At 50.1% G+C, this 19,977-nt stretch overlaps 1 protein-coding gene across 11 annotated transcripts in view; it reads left to right on the plus strand.

Moving 5' to 3' along the window:
- MAPKBP1 (mitogen-activated protein kinase binding protein 1) overlaps window positions 1-19,946 on the plus strand; it is a 64,106-nt gene extending 44,160 nt beyond the window's left edge. For 2 of the 11 annotated variants that reach the window (XM_058293981.1, XM_012520821.3), the window contains exons 4-32: window positions 3,237-3,299; window positions 3,487-3,544; window positions 4,228-4,398; window positions 4,789-4,926; window positions 5,153-5,335; window positions 5,585-5,602; window positions 5,946-6,106; window positions 6,909-7,098; window positions 7,673-7,819; window positions 8,037-8,212; window positions 9,261-9,352; window positions 9,635-9,760; window positions 10,140-10,210; window positions 10,358-10,479; window positions 10,723-10,798; window positions 10,911-11,022; window positions 11,206-11,269; window positions 11,525-11,659; window positions 11,864-11,997; window positions 12,188-12,243; window positions 13,131-13,367; window positions 13,836-14,002; window positions 14,277-14,422; window positions 14,539-14,736; window positions 14,904-14,988; window positions 15,306-15,586; window positions 15,784-16,362; window positions 16,764-16,849; window positions 17,541-19,946. In XM_058293981.1, coding sequence (XP_058149964.1) covers window positions 3,237-3,299; window positions 3,487-3,544; window positions 4,228-4,398; window positions 4,789-4,926; window positions 5,153-5,335; window positions 5,585-5,602; window positions 5,946-6,106; window positions 6,909-7,098; window positions 7,673-7,819; window positions 8,037-8,212; window positions 9,261-9,352; window positions 9,635-9,760; window positions 10,140-10,210; window positions 10,358-10,479; window positions 10,723-10,798; window positions 10,911-11,022; window positions 11,206-11,269; window positions 11,525-11,659; window positions 11,864-11,997; window positions 12,188-12,243; window positions 13,131-13,367; window positions 13,836-14,002; window positions 14,277-14,422; window positions 14,539-14,736; window positions 14,904-14,988; window positions 15,306-15,586; window positions 15,784-16,362; window positions 16,764-16,849; window positions 17,541-17,768 — 4,300 coding nt within the window. In that variant the 3' untranslated portion in view covers window positions 17,769-19,946. The remainder of the gene's footprint in view (window positions 1-3,236; window positions 3,300-3,486; window positions 3,545-4,227; window positions 4,399-4,788; window positions 4,927-5,152; window positions 5,336-5,584; window positions 5,603-5,945; window positions 6,107-6,908; window positions 7,099-7,672; window positions 7,820-8,036; window positions 8,213-9,260; window positions 9,353-9,634; window positions 9,761-10,139; window positions 10,211-10,357; window positions 10,480-10,722; window positions 10,799-10,910; window positions 11,023-11,205; window positions 11,270-11,524; window positions 11,660-11,863; window positions 11,998-12,187; window positions 12,244-13,130; window positions 13,368-13,835; window positions 14,003-14,276; window positions 14,423-14,538; window positions 14,737-14,903; window positions 14,989-15,305; window positions 15,587-15,783; window positions 16,363-16,763; window positions 16,850-17,540) is intronic. The other 9 variants (XM_071214123.1, XM_071214124.1, XM_058293982.1 and 6 more) reach the window with 5 other exon arrangements.
- Window positions 19,947-19,977: the final 31 nt, after the last annotated feature.

Below are 19,977 nucleotides of genomic sequence, written 5' to 3' on the forward strand. Positions count from 1 at the left end.
TACACGTGCCAGGCAGGAGACAAAGCAGTGAACAAAACCAGATCTAGTTCCCACCTTCCTGGAATGTACAGTCTAGTGGGAGAGATCATCTAAAGGGGGGAAGGTGAGAGAGAGAAATAAATAAATCTTAAAAAAAAAAAGGAAATTTTGAAAAAAATGTATTTTTATGTAACATTTTATATAATCTAAGTATCTTTTAAAAATAAATAAAAAATATATTTTAAAAAATGTAAAATTGCAATTGTGGTAAGTGTTACAAAAGAATCACACACTGTCCTATAAGAGCATATATTGGGAAGCAGATTTGGCTAAATGGATAGAGCGTCTACCTACCACATGGGAGGTCCAGTGTTCAAACCCAGGGCCTCTTGACCTGTATGATGAGCTGGCAGTGCTGATGTGTGCAAGGAGTGCCATGCCACGCAGGGGTGTCGCACACATAGGGGAGCCCCATGCGCAAGGAGTGCACCCTGAAAGGAGAGCTGCCTGGTCCTAAAAAAGTGCAGCCTGCCCCGGAGTGGTGCTGCACACACACAGAGCTGACACAGCAAGATGACACAACAAAAAGAGACACAGATTCCCGGTGCCACTGACAAGAATGTAAGTGGACACAGAAGAACACACAGTGAATGGACACAGAGAGCAGACAACTGGGGGGAAGGGTTGGGGGTAGGGCGGGGAAGAGAAGAGAAATAATAAAGTAAAATAAAAGTAAAATAAAATTTAAAAAAAGAGCATATACTGAAGCCATTTGCCCTGAGATCTGATAAGAACTGAGTCAACTAATTGAGCATAATGTTGAATGAAATAAGCCAGACACAAAAGGATAAATATTGTATGATTTCTCTTATATGAAATACTTAGAATAAGCAAATTCATGAAAACTGAAATATTAGTGATTACCAGGAGTGGGGACAGGGGGAAAGGGGAAGTTACTGTTTAAAGAGTATGAGCTTGTTTGGAATGATGAAAATCTGGAAATAGTGGCTTAAGTTATACAATATTGTCAGTGTATTTAATGTCACAAAATGGTTCGTGTAAAAATGGTTCATGTAAAAATGGTTAAAATTATTTTTAAGGTATGTATAGTTTACCTTTTTTTTTTTTTTCTATCTGGTTGCGCCATCTTTTTGGTGTGCCTCTCCGTACCGCATGGGGGCCTGTACAGGTCTGGGGCACCTTTTTTCTTTTTTTATTAGGAGGTCCTGGGGATCGAACCCAGGTCCTCCATATGATAAATGAGAGCTCAATTGCTTGAGCTACAGCTGCTTCCCACTTTTTTTTTTTTTTTTAAGGAATTAACTAGTGGAAAGGGGGAGGGAAGATGTTTCAGGCAGGGGAAACAGCAAGGCCTGATGGTGGAAGTGAGCATGGTAAATTATAGGGAGTGAAAGAAGGCTAACATCATGGGAGCCCTGGGTAGGCTGAGACCAGAGACTGGGCAGGGGCCCACCATGTAGGGCATTAATGGGTACTCCTTGGAGTTTGGTCTTGAAAGCCCCCAGGGATAATTAGTGGAGGGTGACACAATCAGATGCATGTATGCTTGATGTAAGAGCAGTGGAAGCCAGAAGACCCATGTGTGAGTTGTGGCTCTGCTCTTTATAGGACTTTTCTGAGCCTGGGTTTCCACATCTCAAAACTTTGAAGAATTGGTGCAGGTGATATTTAAAGTCACCTAGCACAGTGCATTAATTCCTTCTCTCCTTCCTTGCAGCTCTAAGGTTCTGTGAGTCTGTTTTGGAGGAATTTTAGGCCCCTGTATCCTGCATTGCTTCTGACAGAAGCTGAGCAAATGAGAGTGGGAAGAGGGTGAGGACTAGGGCACAGAGTTTGCAAAGTCATTTTGGTTTTGTAGAGAAAGGAAAAAAGGAGAAGGAAAGGGGAACAAGGAAAGAGAAGGAAATGGGGAGAGGAGAAAGAAAGCAATGAGGAAGGATTTGGAAGGGAGGGGGTTAGAAGAGAGGACGATGTGACCCAGGATTCCCAAGACTGTTGGTCAGCCTGGCAGTTTTGGACATACCTGGTGTACATCAGAGATCCCAGCATCCCCTGAGACAGTTACCTGTGAAATTTGTATATTTGCGTGGTTTATTGAGCCCAAGAGGCCTATCAGCTAAAGATGCTAAGCATTCACTAGCAACTTGTACCCTCATCTGCTTCAAGTCTCCAGCAAGCAGAGGTTTAATTATGGGAGCTGGGGGGGAGGGGTCACATTAAAGAAGGTTGGGTCTAGGGAAAGAAGCCTTCTGATCATTTTTTCTTCATCTTTCCTGGTGTAGTAGGCTCCATGTTTGCTCTTGTCAGCTGGTTCTAAGAGCTAGTTATAGTGCAAATGAAGTGGGGAGGTGGAAGGGACAATGACCAGGTCCTGCTGACAGGCAAGGAGCCTATCAGCTCCCAGCCCCTAACTCCTCCTACCTAGCCTGCCTCACTGCAGCTGCCTCTGGAAAGTCAGTTTGGATCTAATTCCATCTAACCTTTCCTCCTGACTGGAGAAGGTGCCCCCACTCTTCTTTGTAAGGCAGGTGGAGTGTCTGATTGTCTTCTGGTAGTCTGGGGGACCTTTCCTAGGTCCTCTGGGCCTAGGGATTCTCAGGACTGGGTCCAGTAACTCCTTGGCACTGAGTAGGCTTACCCAGACCCTTTAGGCTGTCTCTGCCCCTTCCCCCTTCTTCCCTCCCTCAAGTATTTAATCTTAGTGAGCTTCCTGGAGTTCTGGCCCTCTGCCATGGCCTCCCACCTTCTTTCTCATCCAACATGTGGAGGGCGTGTGGAGTGCCAGCACTTGCCAAGTGCACACATGGATAAACATGTGAGAAGCCTCATCCCTTGGAGCCAAATGCTTGAGAAACATGTGGCTCCAAAGCCTTTGCCCAAATCACGTGTATTCTGCCTTCCCCACACCCCTTCCCTGGATAGGTGCAAGGGTTTGGGAAGGCCTACGTCCCTGCTGCCCTTTTGGCCATGACCAGAGGTGCTCAGGCACCTGGGTGAAGAGAGGCTTTCACCCTCATGGGGCCTCAGAGATAGGTCCTCCAGGGTAGGGAAAGGCAATGAGAAGAGCTTGTTGGTAGGAGGGAACAGAGCCAGTTGCCCTCCATGGCAAAAGAAACCCCTCTGAGCTTGCTTGACTCAGTTTCCTCTGCTGGAGGACGGGAATTCCCAGATGGCCTGGGAGCTTCTGGGGGAGTCATGGTTTGATGCTAAGGCTGTCCTCTCATTCATCTCTCCAGGTGTGTGGTTGTCCTGTTCAATCCCCGGAAGCACAAACAGCACCACATCCTCAACTGTTCCAGGTAAATGAGACCTGGGCCTTCAGGGAGTACCTCTACCTGGGGACTATGAAAATGACACTGTGTGGGTCTTTATGACTCTAGGGACTGGGACCTGCTTGGGTCCCAGGTCTAGACAGGAAAGAGTAATGTGCCATTGATGTCTGCTGGTCTTGCCTCTTGCCTCTGAGCTTCCCTCCATCTCTTGCAGGAAGACCATCACTGCTCTTGCCTTCTCCCCTGATGGCAAGTATCTGGTCACTGGCGAGGTGAGTGAGGAAAAGGAGCTGCAGTACTAAGAAGTGGGAGTGGCCTGGTACAGCAGAGTGCTGCGATCCTAGGCCTAGTTAGGGCTCCTGCCACTTGGGCTTCCTGAAGAGATGCCAAATCCTGGTTTTTGCGATACCATAAAAAGGCAGTTCCTAAATTTTGTTGCCTACCAGAATTACTTGGAGGGCTTGGTGAAGTGCACATTGCAAGGCCCACCCCAGTTTCTGATTCAACAGGTCTGGGATGGGGCCCCAAATTTTCATTCCTAATACCTTCCCAGATGATGCTCATGCTGCAGTATTGGGAAACACATTTTGAAAAGCACAGCCATAAAAGATTCCTTATCCTCAGAGGCCCCCTGCTGGGCACAATGAGGAGCAAAAATAAAACACGCGTGACAGAAGTTCTTAAACTTAGCTACCAGTCAGAATCACTCATTGAGCTTTGAACAAATTTAGATATTCAGGCCCCTACCCAGAGATACTGAATCAAAATCTGGTGATACTCATAGGCATTTATCATGTTCCCTCTATACCTTTGTCCTGTGTGATACCCTACTCTTGGCCAGGGATCATTAGAGAACATGGTATCCAGTAGCTAGGGAGGTGAGTGTCCCCTCTCTGAATGGCTAGGGGAGGCTGGATGCCTCTGGCCCTCACTTCTAGTTCTTTCTTCCCTGCAGAGTGGGCACATGCCTGCCGTGCGGGTGTGGGATGTGGCTGAGCGCAGCCAGGTGGCAGAGCTGCAGGAGCATAAGTATGGTGTGGCTTGTGTGGCCTTCTCCCCCAGCGCCAAGTACATTGTTTCCGTGGGCTACCAGCATGACATGATTGTCAACGTCTGGGCCTGGAAGGTGAGTGGGCTGGGTGGGATGGTCTGTCAGCTTTATGGTATGCAAGGGCCCGTTGAGGAGCCAGGAAGCTGGAGACCTGAGCCCCTTTACTCCACACTGCTGTTCATTCTCATTCTAGAAAATGATCTGAAGCAGGAAGTAACAACCATATAACCCAAGCATGTTGGTAGAAGGGGGTAGCTTCACTGCCTTTGAGAACCTCCAGAGGAAGTAAATCTCTTCAACTGCTCTAGCAAGGGGTTGTCCTTCTACTCACCTACCTGTTTTCTGACCAGTAATTCCTGAAAGAAACACTGATCGAGTACAACGCCTGTCTAACCATGCTTAGAGCCTCTTTCTTCGTAGCCCTAAGAGACAGAGCCTTGATTCTTCCCTTGGTTTTATTTCCAGAAAAACATTGTGGTAGCCTCCAACAAGGTGTCCAGTCGGGTGACAGCGGTGTCCTTCTCTGAGGACTGCAGCTATTTTGTCACTGCAGGCAACCGGCACATCAAATTCTGGTACCTCGATGACAGCAAGACCTCAAAGGTAAGGTGCTGAGGCTGGAAGTAACCACCAAGGACCAGGGCCGCCTCAGCTTACCCCCAGGAGCTCCTTGTCTGCTTGGGTCCCTCTCAACTTGCTTAGCAGGCATCCAGGCTGAGGAGGTGCTTTTTTATCTGGGCTGAGGAGTGATCTCAAAGAGCAAGGGGCTTGATTTCTAGGTACAACCTCAGGAGGAGAGGATGGTGGCAACTGTGTAATGTCTCCACAGGTGAATGCCACTGTGCCCCTGCTAGGCCGCTCTGGGCTACTGGGGGAGCTTCGGAACAACCTCTTCACTGATGTGGCCTGTGGCCGAGGGAAGAAGGCAGACAGCACTTTCTGCATCACATCCTCAGGCCTATTGTGCGAGTTCAGTGATCGGCGGCTCTTGGATAAGTGGGTGGAGTTGAGAGTAAGTGATGACTTTGTCACTGCTGTCCCTGTGGGTAGGGGCTGCCCATCTCTCAGCTCAGGGAAGAACTGGTACCTGTGGCTTCTAACCAGGGTCTGGGCCCTTGTGCATGCACTAGGGGACCCCAGGAGAAAGAAGCTTGGGGGAGTTAGAACTTGGCCCAGTTCCAGCCCATGGTGATCTATGTAACTGCTTCCTCTGCTCTCTCTTTTCCTGATTGTCTTTCCTCTGCTTTCCTCTCCTTCTCAGAATACAGACAGAGTCACAGTAAGTGGTACCTAGAACTTCCTCTCCTCATGCTTCATTCTCTTTGCTGGGCTTTTCCTATTCTCTCCTTTTTACCAACATCTCTCATGCCCTAGAAGGGTCCATGACCCCAACTCCCAACTGTATAAGGCTGTGGGCCTTCTGGCCAGCTGCTGCTAGAGGGAGGGACATCTCTAGAAGAAGCCGAGGGGCTCATGCTAGAGTGGTTGGCCTCCTTTTCCCTCGCCCCCTTGCCTTGGTCATTCTTTCCGCTTGGCAGGTGACTGTTGATGAGGGTTGGGAAGGAGGAGAGAAGACTGAGTGGGCAGGTGGCCATTGCTAAACTAAGCCACTCTGCCCACAGACCACAGTGGCCCACTGCATCTCTGTGAGCCAAGACTACATCTTCTGTGGATGTGCTGATGGCACTGTGCGCCTCTTCAACCCCTCTAACCTGCACTTCCTCAACACCCTACCCCGGCCGCATGCCCTGGGGACAGACATTGCCAGCATCACTGAGGCCAGGTGAGCTCTGTGGTCCCCTGCCTCCATTCATAGCCTTACCCTATTCCCAGCCTTTCCTGGCTGTGCTCTAGAGAATAAGTAAAGAATGTGTCATTGTCCACCAGCCACAGATTACCAGTAATACCCCTGGTAATCAAACAGATTTGCTTTTATTGGTACTTGTTGCAACAAAGGGGACCATATACCATGGGGAACTGTGGAGTGTTTCAGTAGATGGGGATTAGAAGGGGCTTATTGGAGGATGTAAGCTTGCTTTAAGTGTTTTTAGGAATGTTTCAAGGAATTGAAGTTTTGCTCTGGATTGGATGCTCTCAGAAAATGGAGGCAATTCTATGATGATCTTAATTTTTATCTAAGAGATGAAAGGAATGGTACGGGGCTAAAGCTGTAATGGGTAAAAAAGCAACAATTAATCACATTAAATAGGAATGGGTGATATTTGGTCATTTTTGCAGTTTGCACAGTGATTTTGTTTTTATCTGTGCTCAGATATGATTATAGAGTAGCCTCATTTTTGTTTCTCCCCATCACGGCCACAGAGTTACCTTGTCTGATGCTGGTGTTCTGTAAAATTGTTTATGTTCTCATCATGGCCTAGCAAACAGTGCCAAGTCAGCTCCAATTGGCAGCTTCAGGAGCTGCTTTATTGTTTTTCAAGTAATTGCTTCCAAACCTGCAGGTATGGAGAGGGCTTCCCAGGCCCTGCTCCTTCCTTTGGGGGTTGGCTTTTCTTTTCATTCCCTTCAGTCCTTCATTTCATCAGCTCCTCACTCACCAGTTTACCCTGTCCTCTCCCCCACAGTCACCTCTTCTCTGGAGCCCCCAGTGCCAGGTATCCAGACACCATCGCCTTGACCTTTGATCCTACTAATCAGTGGCTGTCTTGTGTGTACAACGATCACAGCATTTATGTTTGGGATGTGAGGGACCCCAAGAAAGTAGGCAAGGTGTACTCAGCTCTGTATCATTCCTCCTGCGTCTGGAGTGTGGAGGTATGTGGATTGGATCGGCTTGAGACTCACTGTATTTGTTGGGGTCCCATTGTGAGGATGGAATTTCGGGATCCCAAGTGTAGTGATACATTCCTGTTACCTCCCTGTTTCTCCAGCAACATCCCTGTGTATCTGCATATCCTCATATGGAGCCTTAGCACTGAGCTTGAAGTATAGTGTTTACACATCTTAGGCTTCTTCCAGTGTGCTCCTGTCCGTCCATAGCTTTGTGTCGTCCAGGGCTGGGTAATCTTAGACACGTTACTGAACTTGACCATGCATCAGCTTCTTCAACTGTAAAATCTTGTACCTGATTCATCTGATTGTTTTGAGAATTAAATGAGATATTGTAAGTGGGAAACATAGAAGAGTACCTGGTACATAATAGGTGTTTGGGCAATATGTGTTCCCTTAGTGATTAATAAGACAGTCATGGCTTGCTTACTGTGTAATAGGCACTAAGCTAAGTCTTGACTGGCATTATCTCTTTAATCTCATTCTCTTTCATCTCCTTGGGCAGGCAAGAGACTTCTCCGTAACTGGAGGTCTGACTCTGTTCCCTCTGCCCTTTCAGGTCTACCCTGAAGTAAAGGACAGTAACCAGGCCTGTCTGCCTCCTAGTTCCTTTATCACCTGTTCCTCAGACAACACCATCCGCCTGTGGAACACAGAGAGCTCTGGGGTACATGGCTCCACCCTGCACCGCAACATCCTCAGCAATGTGAGTCCTGAGGCCTTAAAGCCCTCACTCCACACTTAGTACCTCCATCCCCACAAGCCTTCACACCTTGTTCTCAGGAACTGTGCCCCCAGACCATGAATTTCCAGCTCTTATTTGGCCTGTGAGCCAAGGGCTTACTTTTGTCCATCATTCCTCTCTCCTAGCAGCTGTACTGTGTCAGACCTGCCTTATCTATCTCTTTTCCTGGTTCCACTAGGACCTCATTAAGATCATCTATGTGGATGGGAACACACAGGCCCTGTTGGACACTGAACTACCTGGAGGAGACAAAGCTGATGGGTCCCTGATGGATCCCCGCATAGGCATCCGCTCTGTGTGTATCAGCCCCAATGGACAGCATCTTGCCTCTGGGGACCGTGTGGGCACACTTCGGTAATGCTAAGCTGGAATTAGTGTTGACTGTCTCCATTGGTGCAGGCTGGGGGAGTTAGATCTCCAGGGACAGAGCTTTAGGAGGGTTTGGTCCAAAAAGTTGGGAGACACAAAAGTGTTTAAATGTTCAGACAACAAATTAGTGCCTTCATTTGGGCAATTTAGCATATAATTTTTTGGATAGCTAAATATAATAAATACTTTTAAAGGGATTAGACTGTTTTCTTTTATTCCCTAAAGAATGGGTGTGACTCCAACTATATATTTAGTTTTGGTTTATTGCTTTGGATTACATAATTCACACAACCATAAAAATTAGAGGAATTTCTTGGTAATATCTAGTACTCTATTTATTCCCAAGCTGGAAGCATAGTATTTTAGTAAATACTGTAAGTGCAAAACATTTTGTAAAAATGTTCACTGACTTCAGCACCCATTCATGTCTAAAAGTAAATGTATATAATCTTCAATTACAAATCCATTTGTTGAGTTTGGGTGATGTTTTCTCATGATTAGACTGAGTTTATGCATTTTTGGCAAGAATACTACAGAACAATATTATGTAGTTCTCAGTACATCATTTTAAAGGATTCATGATGTTGCTATGACACTTCAAAAGTGTCAGGGTCAAGGAAGGATTGAAGAACTGTTATAGACTTTCAGGAGACTAAGGAGCAGTAAGAACTAAATGCATTGTGGGCTCAGGATAGGATCCTGGACCAGAAAAAGGATATTAGTGGAAAGACTGGTGAACTTTGCTTGAAGTCTTTAGTTTAGTTAATGGTATTATATCAATGTTAATTTTCTGGTTTTCTGGTAATTGTACTTTGGTTATGTAAGATGTTAATATTAGGGGAAGCTGAGTGAGAAATATGGAAACTGCTCTTTTTGCAACTTTTCTAAAAGTTTAGACTTTTCTAAAAGTCCAAACATTCAAAATAAAAAGTTAAAAAAAAAAGGTTGGAGAAGAGGGTGTAGCCGAGGTAGGGGTATGAGTCCCTCCTACAGCTTGGCAATGACCTCTTCCCTCCTGTTCTACTCTTTGCAGTGTGCATGAATTGCAGTCCCTGAGTGAGATGCTGAAGGTGGAGGCCCATGACTCAGAGATTCTGTGCCTGGAGTACTCTAAGCCAAACACAGGTAATGAGGATACCCAGTACCTGGCCCGGAATGGCACAAGGCTCCTCCAATCCTACCAGCATTATTTATATCTATTCTGGTTCTTGGATGTGGGCTTGGTAATCCTTTTAATCATTTGGTGTCTTTACAAGTTTAGAGGAGGACTGTATCTCTGCTCTGTCCTTGCTCTGTGGTTCACTTGGCTTAGGGATGTGGGGCTCAGTTCCTGTGGAGCTCTTTGCTGGGCATACACAGGGTCCTGCTTTGGGCACTTGTGGGCTGATGGAGTTCTTCCATTCCCAGGTCTGAAGCTGCTAGCATCAGCGAGCCGAGACCGACTGATCCATGTGCTGGATGCTGGGCGGGAGTATAGCCTACAGCAGACACTGGATGAGCACTCATCCTCCATCACTGCCGTCAAGTTTGCAGGTGCGGGCAGGGCGACTGAGACACATTCTGCCACCTACCAACAACATCCCCCACCTGAATCCCACTGCCACATGCTTCCCACCTCTGTGAGAAGGGTGTACTCACAGTGAGGGAGTATCAAAGCTGGAAAGTCTGCGACTGGATAGGGGAGACCGGCTGAACGTAGACTCTCAGCCCAGGGGACTCTGAGCCAGACAGGTTGGGCTGAGAATGGGGAGAAAGGAAAGCCTCCATTTGGAGGGAAGCATCCTGATTTAATTGGTCATGCCAGTCTTGTAGAGCAGGTCAGTAGAGGAAAGTATGGAGGGAAGGCAGAGGAAAGGTCAGCCCCTATGTGGTAAGAGCAATGGGAACAGCCAGGTACCCTCCTCTTCCACAGCCAGTGATGGGCAAGTCCGCATGATCAGCTGTGGAGCAGACAAGAGCATCTATTTCCGCACTGCACAGAAGGTGAGGGTACAAGGCTGACCTGGATGGGGCAAGGGATAGGTGGGGCTGGTCTCTAACAGTGTCTGTGCCTGAGGTTATAGGAAGGCAAGAGAGGTGAAAGCAGGGTTCTTTGGGCCTGGTGTCTGTCTGCATGTTCCACCCCTGTAGTCTGGAGATGGAGTACAGTTTACGCGGACACACCACGTGGTGCGGAAGACAACCCTATATGACATGGATGTGGAGCCCAGCTGGAAGTACACAGCCATTGGCTGTCAAGACCGGAATATTCGGTGGGCATCCCCTTCTCAAACTGACTGACCGCATTCTCTCATACTCCAGGGGCTCAGCTCTGTGCAGCCAAGTTCTCACATCTGTCTTTTTGTCTAGGACTTTACATCCCCTGAGCCTACAGCTTGAGTACTTTGCCACTTAGGAGGTATTAGGGGGCAGCTCCCAAAGAGAACAGGACTGGGATTGAATCTTGATCTTGATCTTCACCTCTTCCTTCTGTGAATGAGAGTGTTTCTTTACAGAATCTTTAACATTAGCAGTGGGAAGCAGAAGAAACTGTTTAAAGGATCACAGGGTGAGGATGGCACCCTAATCAAGGTAGGGGTCCAGTGGTGTGGACACTAGTCCAGGGGATTGGGGAACAGAGACTACTGGGTGGAGAGGGACTGCTACTTCTTACCCTCTTCCAGCTGTGTGTCCTGCTCCTCAGGTGCAGACAGATCCCTCGGGGCTTTACATTGCTACCAGTTGTTCTGATAAGAACCTCTCCATTTTTGACTTCTTCTCAGGCGAGTGTGTGGCCACCATGTTCGGCCATTCAGGTGAGTGTATTCCAAATACCCTCTTCCTAGAACTTCATTCTTCCTTCCCTTAGTTTCTAGGGACCCAGCAGATTTGACTTCCCTGCCCCTCCCCTTGTCCTGCTAATCCATCCCAGCTGCTGAGACAGAACTGTGGTTGGAAGTTCAGGATGGGTCATGGGCCATCTTCTTTGTTCTTTACAGAGATTGTCACTGGCATGAAATTTAGTAATGACTGCAAACATCTCATCTCTGTGTCAGGGGACAGGTGAGCAGAAGCCAGCTTCCCTGGGAGATAGACTCTTCCAAATCCCTCCTGCTCCCTCCTCTTTGCATCTCAGGGGCCTTGTGATGCCTCTAAGAAGTGGGGCTGAACAGAAATATTTCTTGGCTGGACCTGACTTGGCAGCAGAGGTTGGCTCTAATCTCTTTGACAGCCCCTGGAGAAGGGGAACTGATGGTGTTGCCATTCCCAGAGTCCCACCCTACCTCTTTCTGATCCATCTCTGTGGCTCTATCCCAGCTGCATATTTGTGTGGCGCCTGAGCTCTGAGATGACCATCAACATGAGGCAGCGTTTGGCTGAGCTGCGCCAGCATCAGCGAGGGGGCAAGCAGCATGGACCATCCTCTCCCCAGAGGACTTCTGGACCCAACCGGTGAGAACAGAATATGGGCAAGTGGTAGGTGGAAATGCAGATCACTCACTGTGCTCTTCTGCCCCTCCTTTGTGCTCTGGGTCTACCCTATAGTGACTGATGGTATGTCTCCCAAGAGCTTGTTTTTTACAGGAAGTCCCATGATATTGGCCTCTTCCCCTACTGAGGCTCCTTTCCCCCTGACCTTCCTTGTCTTGGCCTCAGGCACAAGGTCCCATCAATGCTCTCTGCTGGACTAGCTCTCTCATCAGACAGTGACAAGGAAGGAGAAGATGAGGGCACTGAAGAAGAACTTCCAGCTCTGCCCATCCTTACCAAGGGTACCAAGAAAGAGCCAGGTCTGTGGAACCTCTGGTATGGGGCAGAGGGCATCAGTTGGTATAGGGACTAGATAATGACCTTTTGGGATTGTGGGGGTGTGAGCAATATGAGCTGAAAAAACAGGAGCATTGTTGTGGCTACATAAGACATGGGCTGATAAGAGGCCTGGGCAGGAGACACTCTCTCTGACTGCCTGTTTTTATCCAGCCTTGGGCCACAGTCCAGCTCTGCCCCGAAGCCTGTCCCACTGGGAGATGAGTCGGGTGAGTTATCATCATTAAAATGTACCTCCAAGGTAGATTTTCCTGTGTCCAAGGAAGGGCTTTATAGGGACAATTGAAGCAGCTGGGCTGGTTCCAGGTTAGGGTGAGGGGAACCCAAGTATTTCCTTCTTTTAGGGAGTAGAAAAGGGATGTCTGGGCCAAATAGACTGAAGGTGAGGAAAACCAAAGGTCCAGAGAGCAGAAATTTGGAGACACCGTAGTTCTGAAGACTCCAGGTTAGGAGTCAAGCTCAGAACTTGCAGAACAGTTAGTGAGAGGGAAAGGGCCATAAGAGGGTGGATAACTGAGGGACTACTTGAGAGTAGCCAAAAGGGAATAAAAGCTTTTAGAGCAAGCCCTGAGGCAGCCCAACCCTCATTTCTCCCATGTCAGGACTTCAGGCACCAGCACCTTCTGTTAACAGCAGTTTCAGGGGATAGTGGTGGTTGGTGTCTTTGGTGCATTTTGATCAGGTCACTGTGGGTCTGTTGTGTTGTCATTGGTGCTATGAAGGGACTTTGGGGCCTGGTTGAGGTGTCTTCTCTGAGTAGGGGACTTTGAAGGACTCCTGTCTCTAATGTGTTCATAATCCAAGATGTAGAGTGAAGTTTTAAGATGATGAACTCGGGAGCCAGACTGCCTAGGTTGTAACCTGTAGGCCACTTACTGTGTGTGGGACTTAGGCAAGTTGCATAAGACCTCTTTGCTTTAGTTTTCTCATCTATGAAAATGGGGATAATAATAGTACCTACTTCGAAAGGTTTGTTGTGAGGATTAAATGAACTAATACATGTAAGGTGCTTAGAATAGTGCCTGGCCCATAGTAATATGTGATATTGTGTGGTTTGTTATGGTTTCTCCTCCCCTGCCCCTCTACTCTACTCTAGGCACAGGAAACAGTGGAGTTTCTGGACCCAGCTCCTGCATCCAACCAAGGACCCAGAAGAAGGGGGCGCTGGGCTCAGCCAGGTGTAGAGCTAAGTGTTCGCTCCATGCTGGATCTGCGGCAGCTGGAGACACTGGCACCAAGCCCTCAGGGCCCCAGCCAGGAACCACTGGCCATGGCCCCATCTGGTCCTGGGAAGCATGGTCAGCAGGCCCCTGAAGTCTTACGTGCTGGCCAGGTGAGTGAGCTTTTTCCTATCTCCCTAGAGATCTCCAAGGAGCCTTCGCCAGGCTTATGCCAATAAATGAGGCCTGAGCACTGGTCCACCTAAACTTGCTCTGCCCCTGAGCTGCAGAGCAAGGATAGGGCTGGCTCAGCTCTATGGTATGGTGACTGGGGAAGGCAGGGAAGGGATTTGGGGTAGAGAGGCAAAGGTAGCCTTTGCCCTGGGCTGGGTTCCCTGGCGGACTCTTGGTGCTAAGTAGTGGCTAGAGGTTGCTGGCCTAGGGTGCTAATATAATTCTTTCAGAAGCACAAGAACACCAGATGGAGCCCAGCCTGGCTTCTTGGCATCTGTCCTCAGAGTTGGGGTATTCAGCGTCTCCCTAGAACTGGTGTATACCAAATCCTTGCCCACTTCCACCTCTTCTCCAAAGTCCTCTTCTCATATCAGCACCTCCAGTAATGCCCCTTTGTATGTTCCCAGAATGAAAAGCCCCCTTGGCCTCAAGCTTCCCAACCCTGTTCCTGCCCCCACATTATCCGATTGTTGTCCCAAGAGGAAGGGGTCTTTGCCCAAGAACTGGAGCCTGCTCCCACTGAAGATGGTATTGTCTATCCGGAGCCGAATGACAGCCCCACCCTGGATTCCAGGCAAGGGTCTTGACCTGGCCAGATCTTACGGGGCCAGCAGCCTCCAGTTTTCACTTTCTTCTGAGTGATTCTTATTTTTCTGTCTTCACTCTCCCTAGGCTGTGTGGGGAGGGCTGACCCCCCAGGGTACTCAGGGCTTGCCCTCTACCTCATTACCACCTCATCCCTAGTTCCACTCACAGATGGGGGAGAAGGAAGGCAGGACTCCAGTGGAGCTGCTGCTCACCTGTGCTCACTGCCTTTTCTTTCCTCTGCTGCCTGACCTTGTTGGCAGTGAGTTCCATGTGCAGGCCCCAGCCCAAGGGACCCTGGGAAGAGTGTATCCAGGCAGCAGGGGCTCAGAGAAGCACAGCCCTGACAGTGCTTGCTCTGTGGATTACAGCAGCAGCCGCCTTTCCAGCCCTGAGCATCCCAATGAAGGTGAGGCTGCAGCCCTGAGGGAGGAGGCAGGGCCACATAGGCCTGAGGTAGGGGAGGAGGCTCTGGTGCCAGCTGGGTACAGCATGATGCTTGTCTCCCTCTACCCCCACATCCAGACTCTGAAAGCACAGAGCCCCTGAGTGTGGATGGCATCTCCTCAGACCTTGAAGAGCCGGCTGAGGGTGATGAGGAAGAGGAGGAAGAGGAGGGAGGCACTGGCCTCTTTGGGCTGCAGGAAGGTGGCCCCCACACCCCGGACCAGGAGCAGTTTCTAAAACAGCACTTTGAGACTCTGGCCAGTGGGGTTGCTCCAGGTGTGATCAGGGGCTGGCATCTGGTCACTGCCCTTTTAACCCCCTTGTCTAACTAAGAGGGAAGGTCCAAGGGAAGGCCATGCCCCCGAGTTTCCTTCTAGGGGAGGCAGAATCTGGGGCAAGGGCTTGGCCTTTGGTTCAGCTCATGATCTCTGTCATCCTGGCAGGGGACCCAGTCCTGGTACCGAAGAGGACAGAGTCTCGGAGCATCTCCTCACGATTCTTGTTGCAAGTGCAAACCCCCCCACTCAGGTAGAAAGACTTTGCCCACAGCAGTTCCAGCTGTCCCACAGGAGCTCTAGCTCTCCTGCCCTCCCAGTACTCCTGAAAGGGTAGTCTTGCATTTGGGGCAGCCACGAACCCTCCTCTCTTAAGGCTTCTATCTTCCCATGCCCAAGGATATTTAGCACTTCTTGTTTTGGGCTCAACCAGCCCAGCCTGAATCCTGTTTGGCTCTGTGCTTGTCCTTTTCTAGTACCTCTCTTGTGGTTTGAATGCTTCTCACCATTGTCTCACCATCAGTAGCACTGAGCCTTCTCTGGGTCTTCTTCCACATTTCACCCCTGTAGGGAACCATCCCCGTCTTCAAGCCTGGCACTGAATTTGAGACCACTCCAAATGCCACAGGCATCTGGTGAGCAGCTCAGCGGTGATAGTACCACTTTCCCGGGAGCACCCCCAGAAGTGGAGCCCTCCTCTGGCAACCCCAGTCCACAGCAGGCAACCCCTGTGCTATTGCCACGACGCCGTCTGAACCTGGACAGCAGCTGGGCAACCAAGAGAGCAACTATAGCCGGCCCCTCAAGTGGACTCCAGAAAGCCCAGTCTGTGCACAGTTTGGTGCCACAGGGTGAGGAGTCTGGCGGGGGTTCAGCCCTGTGCTGAGGGGAACATGGATTGCATGAAACAGGAGGAGGAGGTCTGATGTGCTGCTGTGCTTACCACTTTGAGTGTGTGCAAGGGATAGCAGCTCCCCGGAATTGAACCTTAGTACCTGGGATGCCTTCCTCACCACCTGACCCATGTTTATCTCTGTCTTCTCTGCAGATAAGGACCTTCTACCAGGCCCATTGCTTTCACGGGAGATGGGCTCCCTGCCCCAAGCTGATGGCCGTCTGTCTCGGCCACACTCCTACCAGAATCCCACCACCAGTTCCATGGCAAAGATAGCCCGCAGCATCTCTGTGGGGGAGAACCTGGGCCTGGCAGCTGAACTGCAGGCTCCTGCCCCCATCCGCGTCTCACCACTCAGCAAACTGGCCCTGCCCAGCCGGGCTCACCTTGTCCTCGACATCCCCAAATCACTGCCTGACCGTCCTACCTTGGCCACATTCTCACCTGTGACCAAGGGCCAGGCCCCTAGTGAGGCAGAACAGCCTGGTTCCCCAGCAGGCCTCGGAAAGGCTTATAGCACATCTGAGAGGCAGGCCTGTTTGGTGGAGGGTGCCATTCCCAAGCCTAGGACAGAGTGTCAGGCTCAGCCTGGGCCCAGTAGCCCCTGTACACAGCATCTGCCAGTCAGCAGCCTCCTCCTAGGCCCTGAGAACTTGCAGCCCCCACTCCTTGAGAAGACTCCTAGGCCCATGGAATGTGCCAGGCCAGGGGCAGCCCTGAGTCAGGACTCAGGTGTGCACAGCTTCCCAGCTCTCATCTCCTGCCCCAGCTTCTCTCTCCTGTCTCTGTTGGCTGCTCTCTGGTTCTGTTCCATTTCTGTGTGTCCAGCTTCTGGCGTTTTTCATCCTGTCCGTTCCTGTCTCGGTCCATAAATCACCTCTGATGGTGAGACACTCCTGCCAATCTCCATGATCTCCCTGTCACCCACTTAACCCTGCAGTGCCTTCTGTATCATGGGGCTGGGGCTGGCCATCTTACCTGGACGTTGTTTTCTTTGTGGTATTGGGAGGGCGGGAAGAAGACAAAGGGATTGGGGGCAAGTGAAGAGGATGCAATGCTGGGGGGTAGGCCTGTCCTGCTCTGAGCTGCCCCTGGGTGGGGACACCTGAGCTGTATCCATCCATCCCTTCTAGAACGAGTGGCAAGCCTGGAGCAATGCAAGCAGCTCGTGGCAGAACTCCAAGGCAGTGTGCGCCAGGCTGTGCGACTCTACCACTTGGTGAGTATTAGGCACCTGTTGTAAAGAAACCAGTATGTCGGTGGCACTAGGTGTACTCTATCTCAGAGTATCTCATCTCAAAGTTTGTCAGTGGCACTCTGGGTACTAAGATAGCTAAGAACCCAGAACAACAACTCTAAAGTTCTTCCACAGAGCCACCAAGAATATCCCAGGCAGAAAAGATGAGCAGGTTAGAGGCTAGGCCAGGTCTATTGAACCTGTTGTTTATTTCTGACTGGGAGCTATAGACTTCCCTCAGAGAGGAGAATGGTACATTAGGAAACTGCATTTCCGAGTTTGCTCAGGACAATCCTATTTTATGCCTCTTGTCCCAGTATAATTACTAATATCACTTGTTCTCATTTTCAAAATTTATTTGGTCACTCTAGACATAGGGGACAGTCCAACAGACCCAGGTCTTGAAAGTGGAGTCTGCTTGTGTTGTAAGGAGTTGCCAGTGTGATATAGATGTGTTCCATAATCTGAAGGAATCCTCTTTTGGGAGATTCTGCTTCTGTCCCATATCCCTTGAGCCAGGGCTAGTTCTAGTCTTACTTGCTGAACTTGAGTGTGGAACTCTCAACCACACCCAGCTGGGCATGCAGCCCCTTCTTCTGGGGCCCCTCCCTTTTAGATATCTATTGACAGTCCCTTCATTCTTCCTCTAACTCATTTCCGGGTCCTGTTGCAGGTGGCTGGCTGTAAGACACCCTCAGTGGAGCAAAGTCGCATCACTCAGCTCCTCAGAGACACCTTCTCCTCAGTGCGGCAGGAGCTAGATGCCCTGGCCGGGACAGTGCTGTCAAGCCCCAGTGGGAGCCCTGGGGCTGTGGGAGCTGAGCACACTCAGGCCCTGCTAGAGCAGTACTCCGAGCTGCTGCTTCGAGCCGTGGAGCGGCGCATGGAAGGCAGACTCTGAGTTTCAGAAGCCTGTCCCAAGTGAATGCTCCCAGTACTCCAAACTGTAGCCCCTCCTCCACTCACCAAAACCTGCAGGGATGCTTGGAGTGGCTAGCAGGGATCAGTGGTGAGAGGGGAAGCAGCTTTCCCAGTGGTTCCTCATGGGGACCCTGTATTTATTAATTTATTTCCCTGACTGTTGCCTCACTTCCTTGGAACTCCTGTCTCCACAGCCCTTCCAGTGGCTCATGGCAGGGGTAGGTCTTGAGTCTTAGTCATCTTGGTGCTGTGGGGGGTTGGAAGGAACCCTGCCCCATTCGGGAAAACTGGGAAGGGCTGGCCCTCTCTTCTTTAGAAGCCATTTGAAATTTTTGCAGGGATCAGCTCCCTGGGGTGGAGCATACACAGGGTATTCTGTGAGGAGGAGGTAAGAGGTGATGTGCTATTCAGTGCTCTTCACCTAATGGGGAACTTCACCTCTACCTCTACTTCCCCTCTCAAACCAGCTGTACTTTTCTGGCTGCCAGAGCAGGGATTATCCATTTCCCCCCTATTCCTGGCAGTTTGGAAAGGCAGAGCCTTCTGGCCATCAAGGGCGTTCCCAGCCATTAGAAGGCTTGATTGGCATTAGGGCCTGAGTCCCCACATTCCACTCCTGTTCCCCCTCTAAGGGACCCCTGACACCATCTCTATCCCTGTGTACCCACTCCCTGTCCTGGCCAGAGCTTGTGGAGCCAGCTGTGGGACACTGCTGCAGGACAGTAAAGCCCTCTGTTGGGCAAACATGACGCCCTGGCCTCTTCTGCTCAGCCCTTTGGCCTTCCCTGTCCTTCAACCCTGGTCTCCCAGGTTGCTGGACCCCAGAGGCCACCTTCTCTTTGCATCCTGAGAGATGCTGTCAGAAAGCTATTGTTGGAACTTCCCTCATGGTTTACAGGGTGCTGGCCCACCTTCTATAGACCTTGACCACAGATGAAATTTTCACACACATACAGAGTTTAGTGTTCATTGCTAGAGTACTTGGCTGGCTGCTGTGTGCCAGGTTTCCTCATGTCCTGCCTCAACTTCACTGTCCTGGCTTTTGCAGAATTCAACAAAGCATGAAAAGGGATGAAACATAAACCCAATTTCTGGATTCTTCATGTCCCAGCTTAGATGATGTGAGATTCCTACAGGCACCTGGTCTGGGTAGAACAAGCTTCCCCAAAGGCAGTGCTGGGCACCCAGGGGCACTCCAGATGCTACAGGTTGAGGGGAGGGAGGCACATGGGATTGCAGCAAAGGCCAAGGGACACACTGGAAGGGCAGTAGGAGGGACAGGTAAGTGACAGAGGTGAGGGGATAGATTAGAATTAGAAGGGGCACCTGTTAGGGGAGAGGGAGGGAGATAGGGCACAGTGGACAGGTTTAATGGGACCAAGTAGTGTGGCAGTTGTTGAAGCAGTTGGGGTGAAGAATGTGTGTCTCTGGGCTCTATTGCTTCTCTTTGCCCTGGGTAGTCAAGGCAGCTTTACCACAGCGTCAGGTACAAAAGCCCATTCACCAAATTTAACAGGCCTTTGTGCCCTGCTGACTGTATGAGCCGAGGGTTATAAGGAAACAGGATGCTGGATGGTGCCAAGATGTTTGCATCAGATCGAGTGCACTTGAACAAGCCTATTGCATCCCACCCTTCTCTACTACCATGACCACATGCATGGCCAAACTGCAAGGAAATCCTGGTTCCAACACCGCTTAACAGCAGAGGTGGATCAGCAGGGATGCAGCCACCCTTGTCAGGGTTAGAAATCCACTCCAGCTCTACTCCCAACCTCACCAGCCACAACCCCACATCAGCTCAGGCCTGGCATCTTGGGCGGGTTTCTTCCCTATCCTCCGCCAGCTAGTCCCTCCCGAGGAGGGAGCTGCGCGCCTGCTAAGGTTTGTGAGATGTGGGCGCCCTTTCCCTACCCACTGCCCAGTGTGGGGGATTGTGGTCAGGCCGGCGCCCCGGCCCTTCTACATGTCTGAGGCCACCGGTAACTGCCTCCCCCTTCCAAAATTTGTCCCGCCCCGTTTTGAAAGCCCTTTATTTATAACTTTTATACTTCGTCCAGGCCTTGGCGCTTGCCTCCTCCCGCGGCCGTACGGGACCAGGCCTGTTTTTAACGTGTCTGCATTGATGTATGAACTCATCAATAAACAATCATTTGTTATACCTGGGATGACCGTGAATGGGAGAAGCTGAA

Source organism: Dasypus novemcinctus, chromosome 3 (genome assembly GCF_030445035.2).
Source record: "Dasypus novemcinctus isolate mDasNov1 chromosome 3, mDasNov1.1.hap2, whole genome shotgun sequence".
NCBI lineage: Eukaryota > Metazoa > Chordata > Mammalia > Cingulata > Dasypodidae > Dasypus > Dasypus novemcinctus.